The sequence below is a fragment of the Patella vulgata genome, chromosome 4, assembly GCF_932274485.2.
Source record: "Patella vulgata chromosome 4, xgPatVulg1.2, whole genome shotgun sequence".
Lineage (NCBI taxonomy): Eukaryota > Metazoa > Mollusca > Gastropoda > Patellidae > Patella > Patella vulgata.
In genome coordinates, this window is record NC_065882.2 from 17,515,797 (window position 1) to 17,532,193 (window position 16,397).

Genomic DNA, 16,397 nt, shown 5'->3' on the forward strand with positions numbered 1-16,397 from the left:
CTAAGGTGGCTGCCTTGTTTAACTTCTTTGAAAAACATAACATCTTAGTGAGTGACCTCCTGTATCAACTGTCATTCTAAAGATCATGCAGGGGGTGGGGTAGAGACATAACAGGATTCAATAGACACATTGGCCAAAAAACACTTCTGGCAGACACCTGTCTTGTCTTCACACCTGAAACTTCCATGTTGCCTTCATGACTGCAATGGAATGGGGTCTAACCAATTGATACAATAATTCGATATGGTTAATTACATCTCTATGGTTATGTATGCCATACAAGTGGGAGGACTTTCTGCCTAATCTTTTTCAAATTACCAGGGATTCTTTTATGTACGTGGGCAGGCCCTCAGGTTTTAGTCACATCTGAACAAGTCACATCAAGTCACTGCAGGTGGCACCTCATACAAGTGATAGTTCGGTTTAAAAAATTATGAACTCGGAACAGTCTTTGACAAGTTAACAAGTGTGTAATGTTAGTAATTTCTTTAATTATGTATGAAATAAACAATATAGAACACACAGATATAATGACATCAAGGTGAAAAATATAACAATACATTTGGTAACAAGTTTATATAAATGGTAAAAATTTAAAATGTGGAAAATTTAATAATATTTTGGAGATTTTGTTCAGACATTAGCTCAAGTCATAATCCTGACCAGCTAAAGTTCTTGTTCATCCAGTGTCTTGGGTAGATAGCTGGGAATGACTAGAAAGGACTAGAGAAGTTCACACAATACAACTTTACTAATACATCTATATATTATAGTCTATCTCTTTTTATACTAGGTCACACAGAATTTGGTGTATAAAAACCAGTTTTATTTATATAATTTCAATGGGACTGAATTTTATGTATTTGGATGAAAGAAAAATATGAAGTTTGATGAATTATTATTGCTATGCACGAACATGTTGGATTGATATTTAGAAAATCGAAATTATGTGCGAGATCCAAATAATACTATGTCAAAGATATATTTTTGCAAAATTTGTGACACAAAGTATATCCTAAGTATATAACAATCAATATTACGATAAACCTTTGATCTTTGGTGATTCTTTTTAAGAAGTATATTTGATAATCTACAAATTTTAATGTTCGAAATCGCCACTAGATAACTTGCAAAATGATAACAATTCTGTCATGATTAAATTGTATCATTAATTATTAAATTTAAGTCTATACCTCTGTTTTTTTTTTTCAGTCATCACAAATATACTTTTAGATAAAAAAATTAATTACAGTATTATTTGAAACTGATTTAAATCATAATGAACAATTATCAAATAGTTAATAAAACATAATTTAGCCAATATAGTGTAACATGTATCAAAGTTAATAAAACATACCTGCAGAGATAAACCCATACAATTACATGCCATTCATTAAATAAAAGGGAGAGAGAAATGGAGTTAAATGTCCACTAACATATGGTTCAATTTTATTTCAATAATTCGCTTGCTTTTGTGAGTCTTTAGCTGTGGGAGGAAACACGTACAAGCAGGCAATCGAAACCATGCCACTTGAATCAATGATGTCCCTTGTGAATAAACGTGCAAGTGTTAACCCAATCAGCAGCCCCCCCCCCCCCAATATTAAAAGAGATATGACCATTACTTATATATACCATTATAAATAATCAGCTGTTGTGTATTTGTTATCAATGTCATGGCTGACTTATCACAGATGTTTCAAGACAACCCCACTAATTCTATGTAACTCATCGCAAAATCATATGAAACACTATTTTCTATTTCCCCAAACAGCATCGTTTACAAAAAAAATGTCAAATTATGCCAATATGTGAAAATGTGAACTCCAAATAAATTTGAGATTAGAAAATTTGATCTTTTTCACATTATAATTACCAGTTTATTTTTGCTAGAGTTGAAATGAACAAAGCATATTTTATTTGATAATCCTCGTGTGAGGTCATGTATCACCTGTTAGATGTTTGTCTGTGGGCAATCAGATCATAGTCATTTAGCTCTCAAGGTAATCACAATTACTGAATGAACTGTTTACCCTACCAATCATACTCTAGGCAACAGGTTACATGGGAACTTGATATGATTCAGATCAAATTTCTATCCATCTCTTAATTCTTAATTCACAAATCTCTGAGATTTCAGGCTTTAGACCACATGTATAACAACCCAACTCTTTGTTTAACAATTAAATAAGTATCAGCTCCATTTATTTAAGCTCCATGCCTATGTCAATTTATATTTTTTTTTCATGGATACACAAGCTTATTCATTCCCACAACTGATGAACACAATACGTTCTCAAATTCCAGCACTAATCATGTACATGTAGCATATAATAAATTCAATATAACTCATCAATAACTGAACTATTCTAAATTTAACAGTTATTTTATATGCATGTTCAACCATCAACTTAAAAACAACTGAACTATTGTAAAGTGAACAGTTATTTTACATGAGTGTTCAGCCATTTAACTTGAAAATAACTGAATTATTGTAAATTTAACAGTTATTTCACATTATATGTGTTAAATTTAAAAATAACTGAACCGTTATAAATTTAGCAGTTATTTTACATGTGTGTTCAATTTAAAAATAACTGAACTATTATACATTTAACGGTTGTTTCACATTCAACATAAATACATGTATAGTGTAACTGTTCTAAACATAACAGTCATTTTACAATTGACTTCAAAATAACTCAACCATTACATATTTTAACAGTTTTTTTTACACATGTGCTCAACCATTCGGTTTAAAAATAACTGACTGTTCTAAATGTAAGAGTTATTTTACATATGTGCTCAAACATTCAACATAAAAATAACTTAAATGTTCTAAATATAACAGTTTTTTCACATATGGGTATTTACCATTCATTCACAAAATAACAAATAACCTGTTCTAATCTAAACAGTTATAACACATAACATTTTAAATGTGTTAACTATTTTCACAAAATATAACAGATCTGCTCAAAACTAGACAACTGTTTCACAGAAAATATTAAATGTGTTAAACTATATTTCTCACAAAAATAAACAGTTATTTTATAGGAAATTCTATTTAAGTTCAACCATCACTTCCCAAAAACCTGTCCTATATACTTCACAGCTAAATTTTCTGTCTTCAACCATTCACTGTCCTAGGTACAAAACAGTTAATTCACAGGATGGTTCATTTATTTTGGGCATGTTCAACCATCCACTCCATAGCCAGATGTAAACCTTCTAATCCAGTCACAACACAATCATGAACCTGTAATAAACAAATATTGAATGTTTATTATTTAATAATTATCAAAATTCATATCTTAAAAATAATGTACATGTAGGTTTTTCAACTCGTTTGTTTTGCTCTTCCAAGAATATGTAGACTTTCAATATAAAAGAAAAGATGGACTCGTGGATTTTCTCCGGGTCCTCCGGTTTCCTCCCACTGCTAAAGATCACTACATGCAAGCGAATTATTGATATAAAATTGAACCCTGTGTTAGTCCCGAAATGACCTAGCTTGTGTCGAGTGGACGATAAACCCCATCTCTATCTCTCTCTCTCAATACAATAGAATAGATGGACTTTCTTTCAATATAATAGAAATTTCAATACAACAGAAGAGGATTCAATCCAGCAAAGCCACCAATTGATTTGTTTTGTATTTATATTTCTTGGATTGATAAAGCAATTTTTATCCCTTCCTTTTATAGGTATCTAGTGAAAGACCAGAAGACCAAATAAAATCACAGTCCAAATTCATATAAATATCAGAGTATCTTTGGTATTAAAGCATTCACAGACTTGTAATTGAAACATTTTTGTATTCAGCATCATTTACTTCAAATATGGAAAGCTATGTTATATACGCTTGTATATCTCCATAGATGTCTAAATAAAGGAAAATCTTACCAGCCATTTTTTATCGAGATTAACTAGTTCTAGTAATTCGACTATTCTACAGGCTGGTATTTTAGAATGAACATCTGTTTTATCACTGATACAAGACAATATAACAACAGGTACATGTGGTGCTGATGATCTTTCATTTACCATAGCCTTTAATTCCATTAAAGCACTCTTTACTGAAATACATAATTATCAATTATCACATGTAATAATAATAAATGTTGTCTTGAGAAATTTCTTATGGATATTATAGGATTGGATGTTAAGAAAAAGTGAGGTCATGTATGTACATGTTGTAATATTCGTGAAACAACTCATGGAAATGCGGCTGCCCTGGAAAATTTTGCTCATAGCACATAGCATGGTGTATGCCATCTTCATTAGCCTGGTCAGTGCAAAAACTTAGGACATTAAATCCCATTTCTTTTATAACAAGTTGGACACAAAAATAATAATACTGATTTGGATGTTGGTAGAACGTTCAGTTTCTTACCTAATTCTTCTGGTTGAGATGCATCAACAACAAAAATAAAAGCATCTAACGTGTGACACAAGTTTTTAACTGCTGGCTGTAATTCTATTCCTGTATTGTCTTTATCCTGCGTAGAGTTAATAAATAATCGACTATGATTTGCTCGGTTTCGGTGCGATGGTTTTTCTCTCTCTTGCTTTGTCCCAGAATATAAAACTGTTAAATGAAATGTGGATCCAGTTTTCAATTTTAATGTCATACCTGCTCCAACACCTGTAATTCAATTTGGTAATATTAACTACATGTATAATAATTGTACATCAAGATATTAAGTGCCTTAGTTTCCTCAACAAGTTTAAAAATTTGTTTATTATTAACCAGTGACTGGAATAAAACAGTACTAAACTACATATTAGAAACTCAATTTTAGGCTACAATACAGCTAAAAACATTGATGAAGGCTTGTCCCTGCAAATTTCAAGAAATTTCGAGAAATTTGCTTGACTTAAACTTCTGTGTACTATCATTCCCAAAAGTTTCAGTTATCTTGGTCGCTTTGCATAAAAGTCATGTTCTTTCAAAATGTTCGTACACAGGCTGAAGTCTAAGTCTGGCAAATTTCTTGTAATTTGCTGGACCTTTGTAGGATTTAAATTTTTTGGACCGTAGTAGGATTTAAATTGTTTGGATGGGTTCTGTTTTTTGGGGTCACCCTGTATTAAACCTTCTAGATCCCACAGTGGAAATTAGTCTCAAATAATGCCTGACCAAAACAATAACTGTCATTTTAATAAATTTCTATTTATGATGTAGAACTGCTCGCTTTTTCCTTTTGATATCAACCCTGTCCAGAAGTTGAGTAATTCTTAATTTGACTTAAATATTTTTTTACAACCCCCAGGCCTGGTATTTGATGGTCTCAAGATTAATATCATCAAATTAAATAAATGATGATGTGTCTACTGTGTAATTTTATTATGACTAGACTAATCAGAAAGTAACACCAAATGATAACATTTCAGTAATTATCCTGTCGATGACCCAGGATGATATTGATTATATTTATATATACATGAAAGCAAAGATAGATACACATATGGGATTAAGGGCAAAGTTCACTTAGAGGTTATATGTAAGCTTAAACCTTTTTATGAATGAAATATATATATACATATACATACATATATATATATATATATATATACACAGATAGAGAGAGAGAGAGAGAGAGAGAGAGAGAGAGAGAGAGGTGGTTTGACCTCCACTCGACACAAACTAGGTCATTTTTGGACTAACACATGGTTCAATTTTATTTCTATAATTCGCTTGCATGTAGGGGTCTTTAGCAGTGGGAGGAAACCCGAGGACACGGAGAAAACCAATGAGGTTGGACAGGCGACCCTACTCCTTGTCACGTACAACCAGGGATTCGAAACCAAGCCAGTTGACTCAATGAAAGACCTTATGATACAGCACGCACATGCTAACCATTCGACCATCCAACCGCCATGAAATAAGGAAGAAAACAACTCACCATCAAATTGTCCTGGAAACATGGCTATCCGAGAGAATTTGTCATTATCTTCATAGAGTAGTTTGCGTACTAGTTTATGTGTACTGGTTTCTAAACCAGGACCGAACATCGCTACTCGAGGAGCTTTTTTAGGGAAAAAATATTTCAACATATTAGAAACTTGATAAAATGTAGAATTTATTTTTTTCCAGGATCTGTTAGCTTCTGGTGAGCATTTCATATATCTGTAATATAAATAATATTAATTACACTTAAAATGGCAGTGACCCAAAACAAGTCTTCATTTTCCATAATAAAAGAAAAACATAATCCAGCATTTATACAATTGTCAACCATTTGTCCCAACTGCAATTCATTTCAGCGTTAATTAAGAAATTAATGAAGCGGCTAATTTGTACATTACCCGTGCCTGACCGGTGTTCTTACATAACATAATATCTCATGTGTTAATAACCACTTCGATTAAAGATACAATACAAGATAAATTAATAACCTACAAAAGTTCTCCAATGGCTTCAGACCACCACTAATAATCAAATTCACCATTTGTTATTTATTAAAGATTTAGATAGGAAGCAACAATAGTATATTCGACTAAGGGGAAAAAAAAAAAAAAAAATTATATATATATATATATATATATATAACACGTGATTGTCTGCCATATCACCTCGGTGGAAGCGGACGTAAAATACAACTAACTCACACACACAATGAGCTGACAGTTTTCACTATAATGTTTTAAACATAGATAAAGAAAGAGGAATGTAATGAGAATTGCAGTCAAATTCTGGCTATAAAATTGATAATGAAAAGGGAAAATTTCAGTCAAATTACTTTATTGTAAGTGAAGTTATGAATGTTGAAAGTTTTTCATTGCTACTATTGTTACTATAATAAACAAAGTTTTGTTTGTCCATTTTTAAATTGAATTATTAATTGGGGATCGTGTTTCAGTCCATTAAAAATCACGACCATCCATGTTCTAGAGAGTTGAATATGGACTGGTCATGTGGATAAATGTGTAATTAATATTTTATATAACATTTGAGGCTAAAAGAAAGACCTGCAATAGACTGACTTAGCTCTTACATAAAGCATCTTTATGGGAAACTGATTCAATGCCATTTAATACTTAAACTGGATATATAACACAGAACACAAAGAAAGTATATCCAGTTCAATTACAAAATACCATTGATACAGTTAAATAGATATGTTGATGTGGCACTCATGTATCATGATTTAGGTAACCTTCATGGTAATTAGTGGCATATCTCTCAATATTCTTTAATCATTAAGTTCTGTTTTTGGGGGGCGTGTGTGTGTGTGTGTGTGGGGGGGGTCTAGATAAATATATTGGGTTTTTTTAGATAGTAATATTTGCTTCCTAAGGACTAGAGAATCATCGTATAAAAGTTGGTAGAAATAAACAGTACATGTACTTATATTCTATATAAATGTGTCCCTAAATACCCACTTAAATACATTGATGTTTAAATTCTAATATTTACATTTCATGATAAAATATGGTTATTTATATCATTTGCATTAATTTTATGAAATATTTATTTCCTTTGACAGCCTTTTATTATCAACAAAGCTTTAAAAAATAAACATACATCTACATGTATCTTTAAAACATCTCCTTCAACAATTGTGTAATATCACAGACAATAACTTTACATCATACTTACATTTCTTTGTATGACCATTCTGAATTAACTTCCTGATACATTTTTGGATTGGTAGTGAATGATAAGACTTCCCACTTTGGTAAATCCCAATCTAGACGTTGATGCCAGAGTAAATCATCTGTCGCTAATAGATTCCATTCATGACAAACAGAGGTGATGTTGATTAAGTCTTTAGTTGGTAAGTATGAAAATATATTCAATTTAACATTCACCTACAAAAGAAAATATATTACTATCATATATAAGTCTTAATTAATGTTTCCTGATAAAGAAAAAGTCCAGCCATTGCATTTATTAATAATTTCATTGATTGTCTCGTCTGGTTTTAATTCCGTGTAAACTATACGCAATCTGGAGTACAAATTGTGTTGGATTCCTGGTGTGAATTAGTCCAATTGAGAAATTTACAAAGAGGTACTAGATACAATCATAGTTCCTCATTGGGTTTAAGTATATCTTAATTAGGACTCATTGGTCGGATCAAATTTTGAATACTAATTATTATGTAATAAGCTTAAGCTTTGTTCATTTGTAATTAGATTTTATCTTTATCTAAATCTTGCGATTCTTTTGATTATATTAATACATTTGAAGGATAAGATGACTGCATTTACATGTAAATACTACATTGCAACATGTCACATCGATTAATAAACAAAAACCCAAGCATAGGCCTATGCATTTCTTAATTTAAACTCCATGAAATGGACTGACTTGAAAGTAAAAAACATCTATATCCCAGTGATGACTCTGCAGATATGTTTCAGATTTTGCATGCACTCTTAATTTAATTACCCTGCCCCTGGTGTAACCAAATAATCACATCATGTAAAATCAAAAACTACTATAGTGAAAATCGCATAAGCAAAATGTTGCTAGTTTTTAACTTAAACTTGTATTCCATATCAATGTGTCATGTTTATACATTTTATTTGACTGAATAAAAAACATGATGTATGAGATGATAATATGAAACAAGATATGTATCAGTCTAGATATGTGCCACATATTGTCATTTTGCGATAATATCTAATCATAAATGTTACTTACGGGCATACAATCAAAATATGATACCATTTCACTGTTTTTGTCTTTATTTACGCCATCTGAAACTGCTATTGAGCACGAATTGTTATTCTTCTTGAAGTGAAGCTGAGGGTCTGGTGTTTCTTTTTTCCGACTTCTTCCTCTCATTTTTCTGATGAGAAATTGTTGTAAGCCACCAGACACTACTTTGGATTCTGATGTTTTACTATACATGATATATTTCTTCATCAAATCTTTTACAGAGTGGAAAACAATATTGATTTCTTCATCAAGATCTATTTCAAAGTTACTATTATTATTCCCAATAATCCTGATATTTTCAGATTCACAGTTCACAGGGAATTTTTGGAACTCCATTTTTACCTAAATATCTCGCAACTTTGTCAAGCGAACTGGTGTATTTGGTATGTTGGCAAGCCATAGTACCCATTTCTTTTATAAAGAAAAAATAACATCCGGTAATACGTCACAAATATAGTAATTTTACATAGTTTGTCAATTTCTCCACGTGTATTTGGACAGCCAAATGTTGACAACAGTCACGTGGTCGGTCACGTGCCAAGAGATATTATACTTCCGGGGCATTGCGAAATCAAATCGAGGCATTGACCTCTTTTACTCGTCGCTGGATCGGAAATGGTTGGTCTCAATATTTATCAGCCAAAATATCGGCCTCCATCTGCTACAAATATTGCTCAATGAACTATATTTTTAGATTAAAACATTAACCCACCATTTGTCTTTATAATTAAATCATTTTATTTGGTGTTACAACAAAATGTAAACCAAATTAATGTATTTTTATAAGTGTGGTATCCAGTGATCATGTCTTTAAACATGCTGATGTACTGTGGAAATTTGTCGATTGACTGAGTGATTTTTGGTCTCCTCACCCTTTGCTCCACGGTTGCCTTAAAGAAAAAAAACCCCATTCTAACCGGGTACAAGTAAGCTACCCACGACGTCCATCGGAACCCCAATTGGGCACTGAAACTTGACGGTTCCAATCTTGAATCTAAAAACACTCACGAGTCATCTCGTATCACATTCTTTCTTGTACAGGTGTAATTTTTTTTATAATATTAATATTGCTTCTGGCTTTTCCTAGGATATGTTATAAATCTTTTTAAAAAATATGCAAATAAAAAGAATTCCTGCGCTCACATGTAATTGTAACTGTAATCGTACGGTACTCTGATATAGAAAAGCATACTGGAGTGGAAGGGGGTTCACCATGTCCATTATGATTACCATCATGTCATGACAATGTTGTAAATGTGAATCAGAAATTTTTCATAGGGAATAAAAAACGGTTTAAATTGAAACCGTTGAGCCAAACACCGTGGCCCTCGTCAGTAATAATACATTGAATTACATGAATTGGTAATTTTGAGTATTCTTTTCTTTCTTTGTAGACGAAGGGTACATCCAGCTTTGGGCGGCGGCACATTAAAACACATGTGCAGTGCCGCCGATGTGGACGCCGTTCATTTCATGCACAGAAAAAATTATGTTCATCATGTGGATATCCTTACCCCAGAAAACGAAAATGTAAGTAATGATATACAAAGCCTTGGATAAAAGTAAAGATTATGCTTTATGTCATAGGTCTAGATTGCTATATAGTCTGGAGGAGCCGCGGTGACTCAATAAGACGCTGGCTCATTATCTAGCCAACTTGGTCTTTGGTTTGATTGCGGTGTTGGCTGAGAAAGTGCCTGCAGATTTTCTGGTGCGGTTTCCCCCCTTATCAGTGGTGCAAGGATAGTGTGTACACATTGGTGTGCTTGTAAAAGAACCCATGACAGTTTGTGCCACTGTCTGTGCAAAATTTCACTCAAATAGTAAGTGCAGGAGGACTACACGCAAAACAAAAATCTACAAGATAAACCTGTGGACAAGACAGAAAATAGACATTGCAGTATTTGCACCAAATAAACAAATATCAAATCAAGTGAATGTGACACAGACTTCCCTCAAATTTGAAAACAATCAAGAATACAAAATAGACGTAACGGAAATAATGCGACCAATCTTGACAGTGGGCGTCTCCTCAGTGGTGATAGTCTGCCAGTTGACGTCATGAGTTAAAACGTCAATTTTAACAATAAGGGCGATATTCCGGATAGAATCTCGGAAAAAGCTAAAAAAATAAGTGTAGTGAGCATTCAGAAGCAAAACCCGACGAGAACATTCTGCAGTACAAAGGGTTAAAACTCTACTCTAATAGTCCGTGTCACCGAATGGCGTCTGCCCTTCATAAGCCCAGTTGGTGTTAAACACCATTTCATTTCAAACTCGTATCATATACCCCATCAAGCCTTGGCATGAAATTTCCAAACATCAATCCTTGAAGTCAGTGCATGGCAGAAAAATTGATCTGATTTTGTGTTATTTCTCATGAAGTACCAGTAATAAATAAAAAAAATATTGTAAAATCATTATGTAAATGCCCCTTTACTCTTGATTTTATGGTTATTCACATAGTGTTTTAAGAACTGCAGAGAAATTTTAAAATGTTCTGCTTTTCATCCTGAATGGTTGATTTTTCAGTCGGATATTGTATAAGCTATATAACAGGAGTCTCATTTGGCCATACTAGTTGAAATAATGATTTCTTTTATTGAAATAAACCATGGTTGGGTAATATTTATATTTGTAATTTTTTTAAACAGATAACTGGAGTGAAAAGGCCAAAAGACGAAGGGCACAGGGAACAGGAAGAATGAGTCACATGAAGAAAATTTTCAAGAGATTTAAGTAAGTATAAATTGATTTTAGGAGTTAAGATTGTTTTATCTCTAAGTATACGCTCAACTCCCTATTACATGCTACTTGTAAATATACAACCATATTTTCATTGATTTCTGAGCTATAGAACAATCATACTCCTCGCAGTGTTTCGTTTGATTCGACCTAACCTCACCCAAACACTGCCATAATCACTGCTAATTTCTGTCCCAAATTATGACGGTCAACAGTCGTGTCAACTACAATACATTACATCGTAACAAAATCGATCGAGATTAACCAGATCTCTAAATATGTTGACTTAAAAGTATGACAGTTGCGGCGGCAACATTACGTCATGTGTGCGAAATTTTAATGCTAAATTAACCAGTGCATACATAATTGAATATTGCAGAAAAACTTATTGTGACAAACAAGGCTATCCAAAATAGCTACAAACGTAAACATTCGTTCATTGCCACATGTAGAATCGTTTTATCCTCTATTGGACAGCACAGCAGATGAAAACAAATATTTTCACCATCTTTTAATACATTTAATCAAAACCCCAATTTTTCACTCTCTGTACAGCAATGGCTATAGGGGGATTTCTCAGGCCAGTGCTTTAGGAATGTAAACAATCAACTAATCAATCACAAATTTAACTGTAAGGCTGTTTGTTTATGTATGCATTTTTTTACCTGCGAAAAAGTCGGTCAAATGCAAATGTACAGGGATCAGTTCCATGTAACCATCAAAAATGTGTATATGGAAAATTTGATTTACTGTACAGGCATTCCTAAGTATGCCCTGTTTTGACAACCTTTTGACTAGATTGGATGGAAAGTTATTTTGAGACTTGCTGATGAGAACTCTTGACAGGATTGTTTGGAAAATCGCTTTGAAAAGTCTACACTGACAGTTGAAGGGAAGTTGACAGTACACTAAATTTAAGATTTTTTCCCATCTTTTTCAGGAATGGTTTCCGTGAAGGTCAACCTAAGGCAAAGAAAGCAAAGGCTCCAGAGTCTTAAACATTTAAATCTCTGTAAATAATTAAAAAAAATAGCAAATAGAAATTTGTTTATTAGTTACTAAGATATAACAATATGCTCCCACGATTATCATTGCATGACTTGCAATTCTCAGCACACGGCTTCAGGTCAGAATCCTTAAGTGGACGAAGATCCTTTTAAATTGATCAATTATGGATCAAATTAGATCTGTGGAGACTGAAAATGGATCAGTATTGAGGTGTTGGCATTGAAGGAAAATAACAAGGTTGTGTTACTCAATAGCAATGTACTGACACACTAAAATTACAGCAAAATACAGACCAACCATTGCACAGCTTTTCTCTTGTCCTGCTGGTCTGTAATAATTCACCACAATCCATCGTCGCCAACGGACCACTAGAATGATTGCTTATGTTCCTAATTCCTCACACAAAGCCCACCAAACTTAGTTTTGCTAAGTCAGGTACATTCAACCGAATCAAATTAGTCTTTCATCTGACTAGGATAGAAATTGTGGCTTAGGTCTGTTGCACACCAAAATCGAACTCGTCTAAGATCTTTTGATCCTTAAAATATATTTTATGTTCACAAACTTGGTGTATGTATTACATAATTGTGTGAAGAGGAAGGACAATTTTAATCAAACTCTTCCGCATTTATTGTCAAATATATTCAAACATCAATAAAAATCGAAGCCATTCGCAACCTTTGGGATGTAAACATTTTAAATCGGATAAATATTGTGACCGTGATATTTCTTACAATCGGGAGCAATAATCCAAGAAGTTATGGCCCAATCCAAGAAGTTATGGTCTGATGGGTGCAAGAATTGAACCCATCGGAAATCTTTGGGATATATTATAAATTTTGGAAGCCCTGTTTACACTTGGCTGCAATAAGCGTACCAGGCCGCGATAAATTTCAAGAAATTGATCGGTTTACATTACTCTCAAATAACTAGTCTTGGAACCACGCCAAATGTGAAACTCTCACAGAAAAGTTCATTTCAGGCCCTATTCAAATTACCCCGATAAAAACAATTGTGGTTGAATTAGTTTAGGCAGCCATTTTGACAAAACTGTCAAAGTTCATTTGGCGCATACGCAGTAGTCCGTACTGAGAACCGTTGTCAGACCCAATGGCGTTTACCGTACGGCACATTTATTTTTGATCTGTTTACCCTACAAAAAAATTAACCTGTTACGCTTAAAATTTGTAAACCGGGTTCATTAACTATTTAGGTAGTTTTCGTACAATTGGGGGCAATAATCCAAGAAGTTAGTCCGACATCAAATCAGACGCATTCAAGATCTTGCTGATATAAACATTTTAAGTTTCACCAATATCCGATCAAATTTTTTACCAGGGGCGATGACAAATGTCCACATGATGTGGACCTATTAAAAAAAAATCATAACAACCAATTTAATATTTATTTCTGTTTTAAAAATCCAATGACATATACCTAAAACAATTTTGACCATATCCTGTTTGTTTTGTTGGCAGAAAATGCCGAATATTGTGAAAAGTTTAATTCATCACATCTCAACACCATTTTTGGAAGGATATTCCTTTTAGAGATGCAACTTTCACAATGACAGACTTTAATAAGTTCTATTTTAATCTCAAATTTGCCCCTTTAGATACTCTACCCAATCAAATTTAGGTTACATCTATCATACAGTTCAGTAGATAAATGCACAAAATTGTCTAGATTGATCCCATTAAAGAGCACCTGCCCTGCCACTATCTACCATATTTAGTTGAAATCCATTGAGCGGTTCTGCAGAGGTACTGTTCGAAAAAATGTTTCAAAATACATGGATCCAAATTTGAGCTGCCTCCATATGGTTGATCAACTTGATTTAAACAAATCTCAATAAGCACTACCTCCAAGCAACAAACCCTAACAAATTTTAATCAGGATGATCCATGTAATATATCGACCAAATATATTTAAAATCCGTAGAGTGGTTCAGGAGAAATTCAAAATTACAATGGTATTGGACGCCAACGGTCAGAGTGAAAATGTTCAACAATTTCAAATAATCACAAGCTTATATCAATTATCCACTGTAGGATATAAAGCAATATAACTACAACACAAAATTTAATAAATTTTGTATAAAGTGGGAGCCATGTGTAATCAACTGGTCATTGCAAAATGTCAATAAAATCCACTGTGCTATGAAGAGTTTTCAATTTTTGCTAAACCATCTGCATATTGGAATTGATTACTGTTTTCATATTCACTCATATCAAGTGCCACAAAACAACTTTCTTTAACAACCCTTTCATTATCTTTTGCATATTGCTGTAGAATCTCTGTGCACTGTTCAGTGGCTATTGCCCCAAGAGCTTCAGCACATTCATGTCGCACCATAGGGTTTTCATTTTTATCACACAGATTTGAAGATAATTGTTCGATACAAACACTACTTTGAATTTGACCCAAGACATAAGCTATTTCATGTCGAAATAATGCACTTTTACATTTCAACCCTGAAAAATTTAAATCGGTAATTAGAAATATGAAAAACATAAATCAATAATTACAAATATATCAGAACTTCTAATAACACCTAAGGTAGCCAATACTCAATAATTGAATGCTGTGTCAGTAATTTATAAATCCCCCTTTATCCCAACTGAAATACATGTACTTTAAATTAAAGTATTGGTACATTACATTTATATACATTCATTTCCAAGACCCCTCCCCACTCTCCTTTCTCAAGTGATGATGAACATGTGACAGAAGATATGTCTCTATCCAGTGAGCAATAACATCAATATTATTATGACTAATAATTCTGTATGGCTTGCCCGGTATATTTCACAATGCTATACCGGCAATGACAATCAAATGATTATGAATTCTTTTTACCTTCTGCTAATGCAAGCACAGCTTTATCAGATCCATTATTTCTCAATGTAAACATGGCTCTGTAGCGTTGAAATAATGGAAGAGACTCATCCAATAAAATCTGTTGTAAGGAAAATACATCAGACTCTCTTGCTGGAGGAGCCGGATCAACGGATTTGTAAGGATTTACAGAAAGTGTTTCAATGTCTTTCTGTGATTCTTTCATCCATTTTATTCTCTGCAATGCTAACTGACAGGTTTCAGCTACCTGAAATACAAAATAATTTAATTTAACGAAATCATGTATGTAGCATATTCTGTGCTGGTTGTCAACTAGCAATAATATCATAACTTCTTTTAGTTTAATTGTTGACATTTGAAGCAGCAACAAATACATGTTCTACAGTAGCCATGACATTATTATGGTATCAGTTTATATACATGTACCGGTAGTACATTTTTTTTGTACTAAGTAGAATACTATTAATCAAACCTCTATAACTGGATCGTGTGAATATTTTAAGAGTATATCAGCAACTTCTGGATGACCAATAGCACCAAGAGCCTCTCCTGAAAAATAAAAATATCCATTTATTATTAGCTTATATTTTACAGTGAGGGGCTCAAAACAAAGCAACTTTAACCTTGATATTTTCAGTACAATTATACAAATACCAACGTGAATTGTTTCAATGGCATTTGGTAATTGAACTGGAATATACATGGAATTTGAAATGACGTTACATGTAGGTTACATACCAGCCTCGTGTCGTACCATTGGTTCCTGGCTTGTATCTTCTAACACCTTGACTAATGACGGAATGGCATACTCGTCCTGCATCTGTCCCATACAGTATGCGAGTTCATGTTTCAGAAGTGCTGATTCGTCATCAAAACAACTTGAAATTATGTCCAAAGCTTCCTTGCCACCGAGGTTTCTTAATGTAAATAGTGCTCTAAATCTATCTTTCAGTGGTTTACTTTTGTCTGTCAATACCTCACCAACTTCAGAAATTTTTTTGGGATCAATGATGCTTGTCATTCTGTGACAAAATAGTAAACAAAACAATATATTTATGCACGTGTTAAAAGTTATTACACAACTGCGACCATGTTACCGGAAGTCATGGAG

General features: G+C 33.1%; 2 protein-coding genes and 1 long non-coding RNA gene across 3 annotated transcripts; 1 reads left to right on the forward strand and 2 right to left on the reverse strand.

The window, feature by feature from the left end:
* Positions 1 to 471: 471 nt before the first annotated feature.
* Positions 472 to 9,201, reverse strand: LOC126818630 (F-box only protein 4). Its single transcript, XM_050546152.1, has 6 exons — positions 8,657 to 9,201; positions 7,607 to 7,818; positions 5,910 to 6,133; positions 4,397 to 4,648; positions 3,907 to 4,079; positions 472 to 3,259 (listed from the first exon to the last, which is right to left on the reverse strand). Exons 1-6 carry the CDS (start codon positions 9,008 to 9,010, stop codon positions 3,179 to 3,181), a joined length of 1,296 nt encoding a protein of 431 aa, XP_050402109.1. The 5' UTR covers positions 9,011 to 9,201; the 3' UTR covers positions 472 to 3,178.
* A 238-nt stretch (positions 9,202 to 9,439) lies between these two features.
* On the forward strand, positions 9,440 to 10,204 carry LOC126818691 (uncharacterized). The gene is made up of 2 exons (XR_007679307.1): positions 9,440 to 9,715; positions 10,069 to 10,204. It is a non-coding gene; the product is annotated as an uncharacterized LOC126818691 (long non-coding RNA).
* Positions 10,205 to 13,818: 3,614 nt separating this feature from the next.
* On the reverse strand, positions 13,819 to 16,379 carry LOC126818656 (deoxyhypusine hydroxylase). The gene is made up of 4 exons (XM_050546183.2): positions 16,025 to 16,379; positions 15,759 to 15,835; positions 15,287 to 15,533; positions 13,819 to 14,901 (listed from the first exon to the last, which is right to left on the reverse strand). Exons 1-4 carry the CDS (start codon positions 16,305 to 16,307, stop codon positions 14,585 to 14,587), a joined length of 924 nt encoding a protein of 307 aa, XP_050402140.1. The 5' UTR covers positions 16,308 to 16,379; the 3' UTR covers positions 13,819 to 14,584.
* Between the last annotated feature and the right edge of the window lie 18 nt (positions 16,380 to 16,397).

What these genes read in the sequence shown, in the direction of transcription:
- LOC126818630 (XM_050546152.1), bottom strand. Translation starts at nt 9,010, where the DNA reads ATGGAGTTCCAAAAATTCCCTGTGAACTGTGAATCTGAAAATATCAGG. An exon ending in GTTTCCAGGACAATTTGATG is followed by an intron (nt 4,649 to 5,909) that starts GTGAGTTGTTTT and finishes ATTGAATTACAG; the next exon opens with GTGTTGGAGCAGGTATGACA. An exon ending in ATCTCGATAAAAAATGGCTG is followed by an intron (nt 3,260 to 3,906) that starts GTAAGATTTTCC and finishes TGTTTATTACAG; the next exon opens with GTTCATGATTGTGTTGTGAC.
- LOC126818656 (XM_050546183.2), bottom strand. Translation starts at nt 16,307, where the DNA reads ATGACAAGCATCATTGATCCCAAAAAAATTTCTGAAGTTGGTGAGGTA. An exon ending in CACACGATCCAGTTATAGAG is followed by an intron (nt 15,534 to 15,758) that starts GTTTGATTAATA and finishes TTTGTATTTCAG; the next exon opens with GTAGCTGAAACCTGTCAGTT. An exon ending in TGTGCTTGCATTAGCAGAAG is followed by an intron (nt 14,902 to 15,286) that starts GTAAAAAGAATT and finishes TAAATTTTTCAG; the next exon opens with GGTTGAAATGTAAAAGTGCA.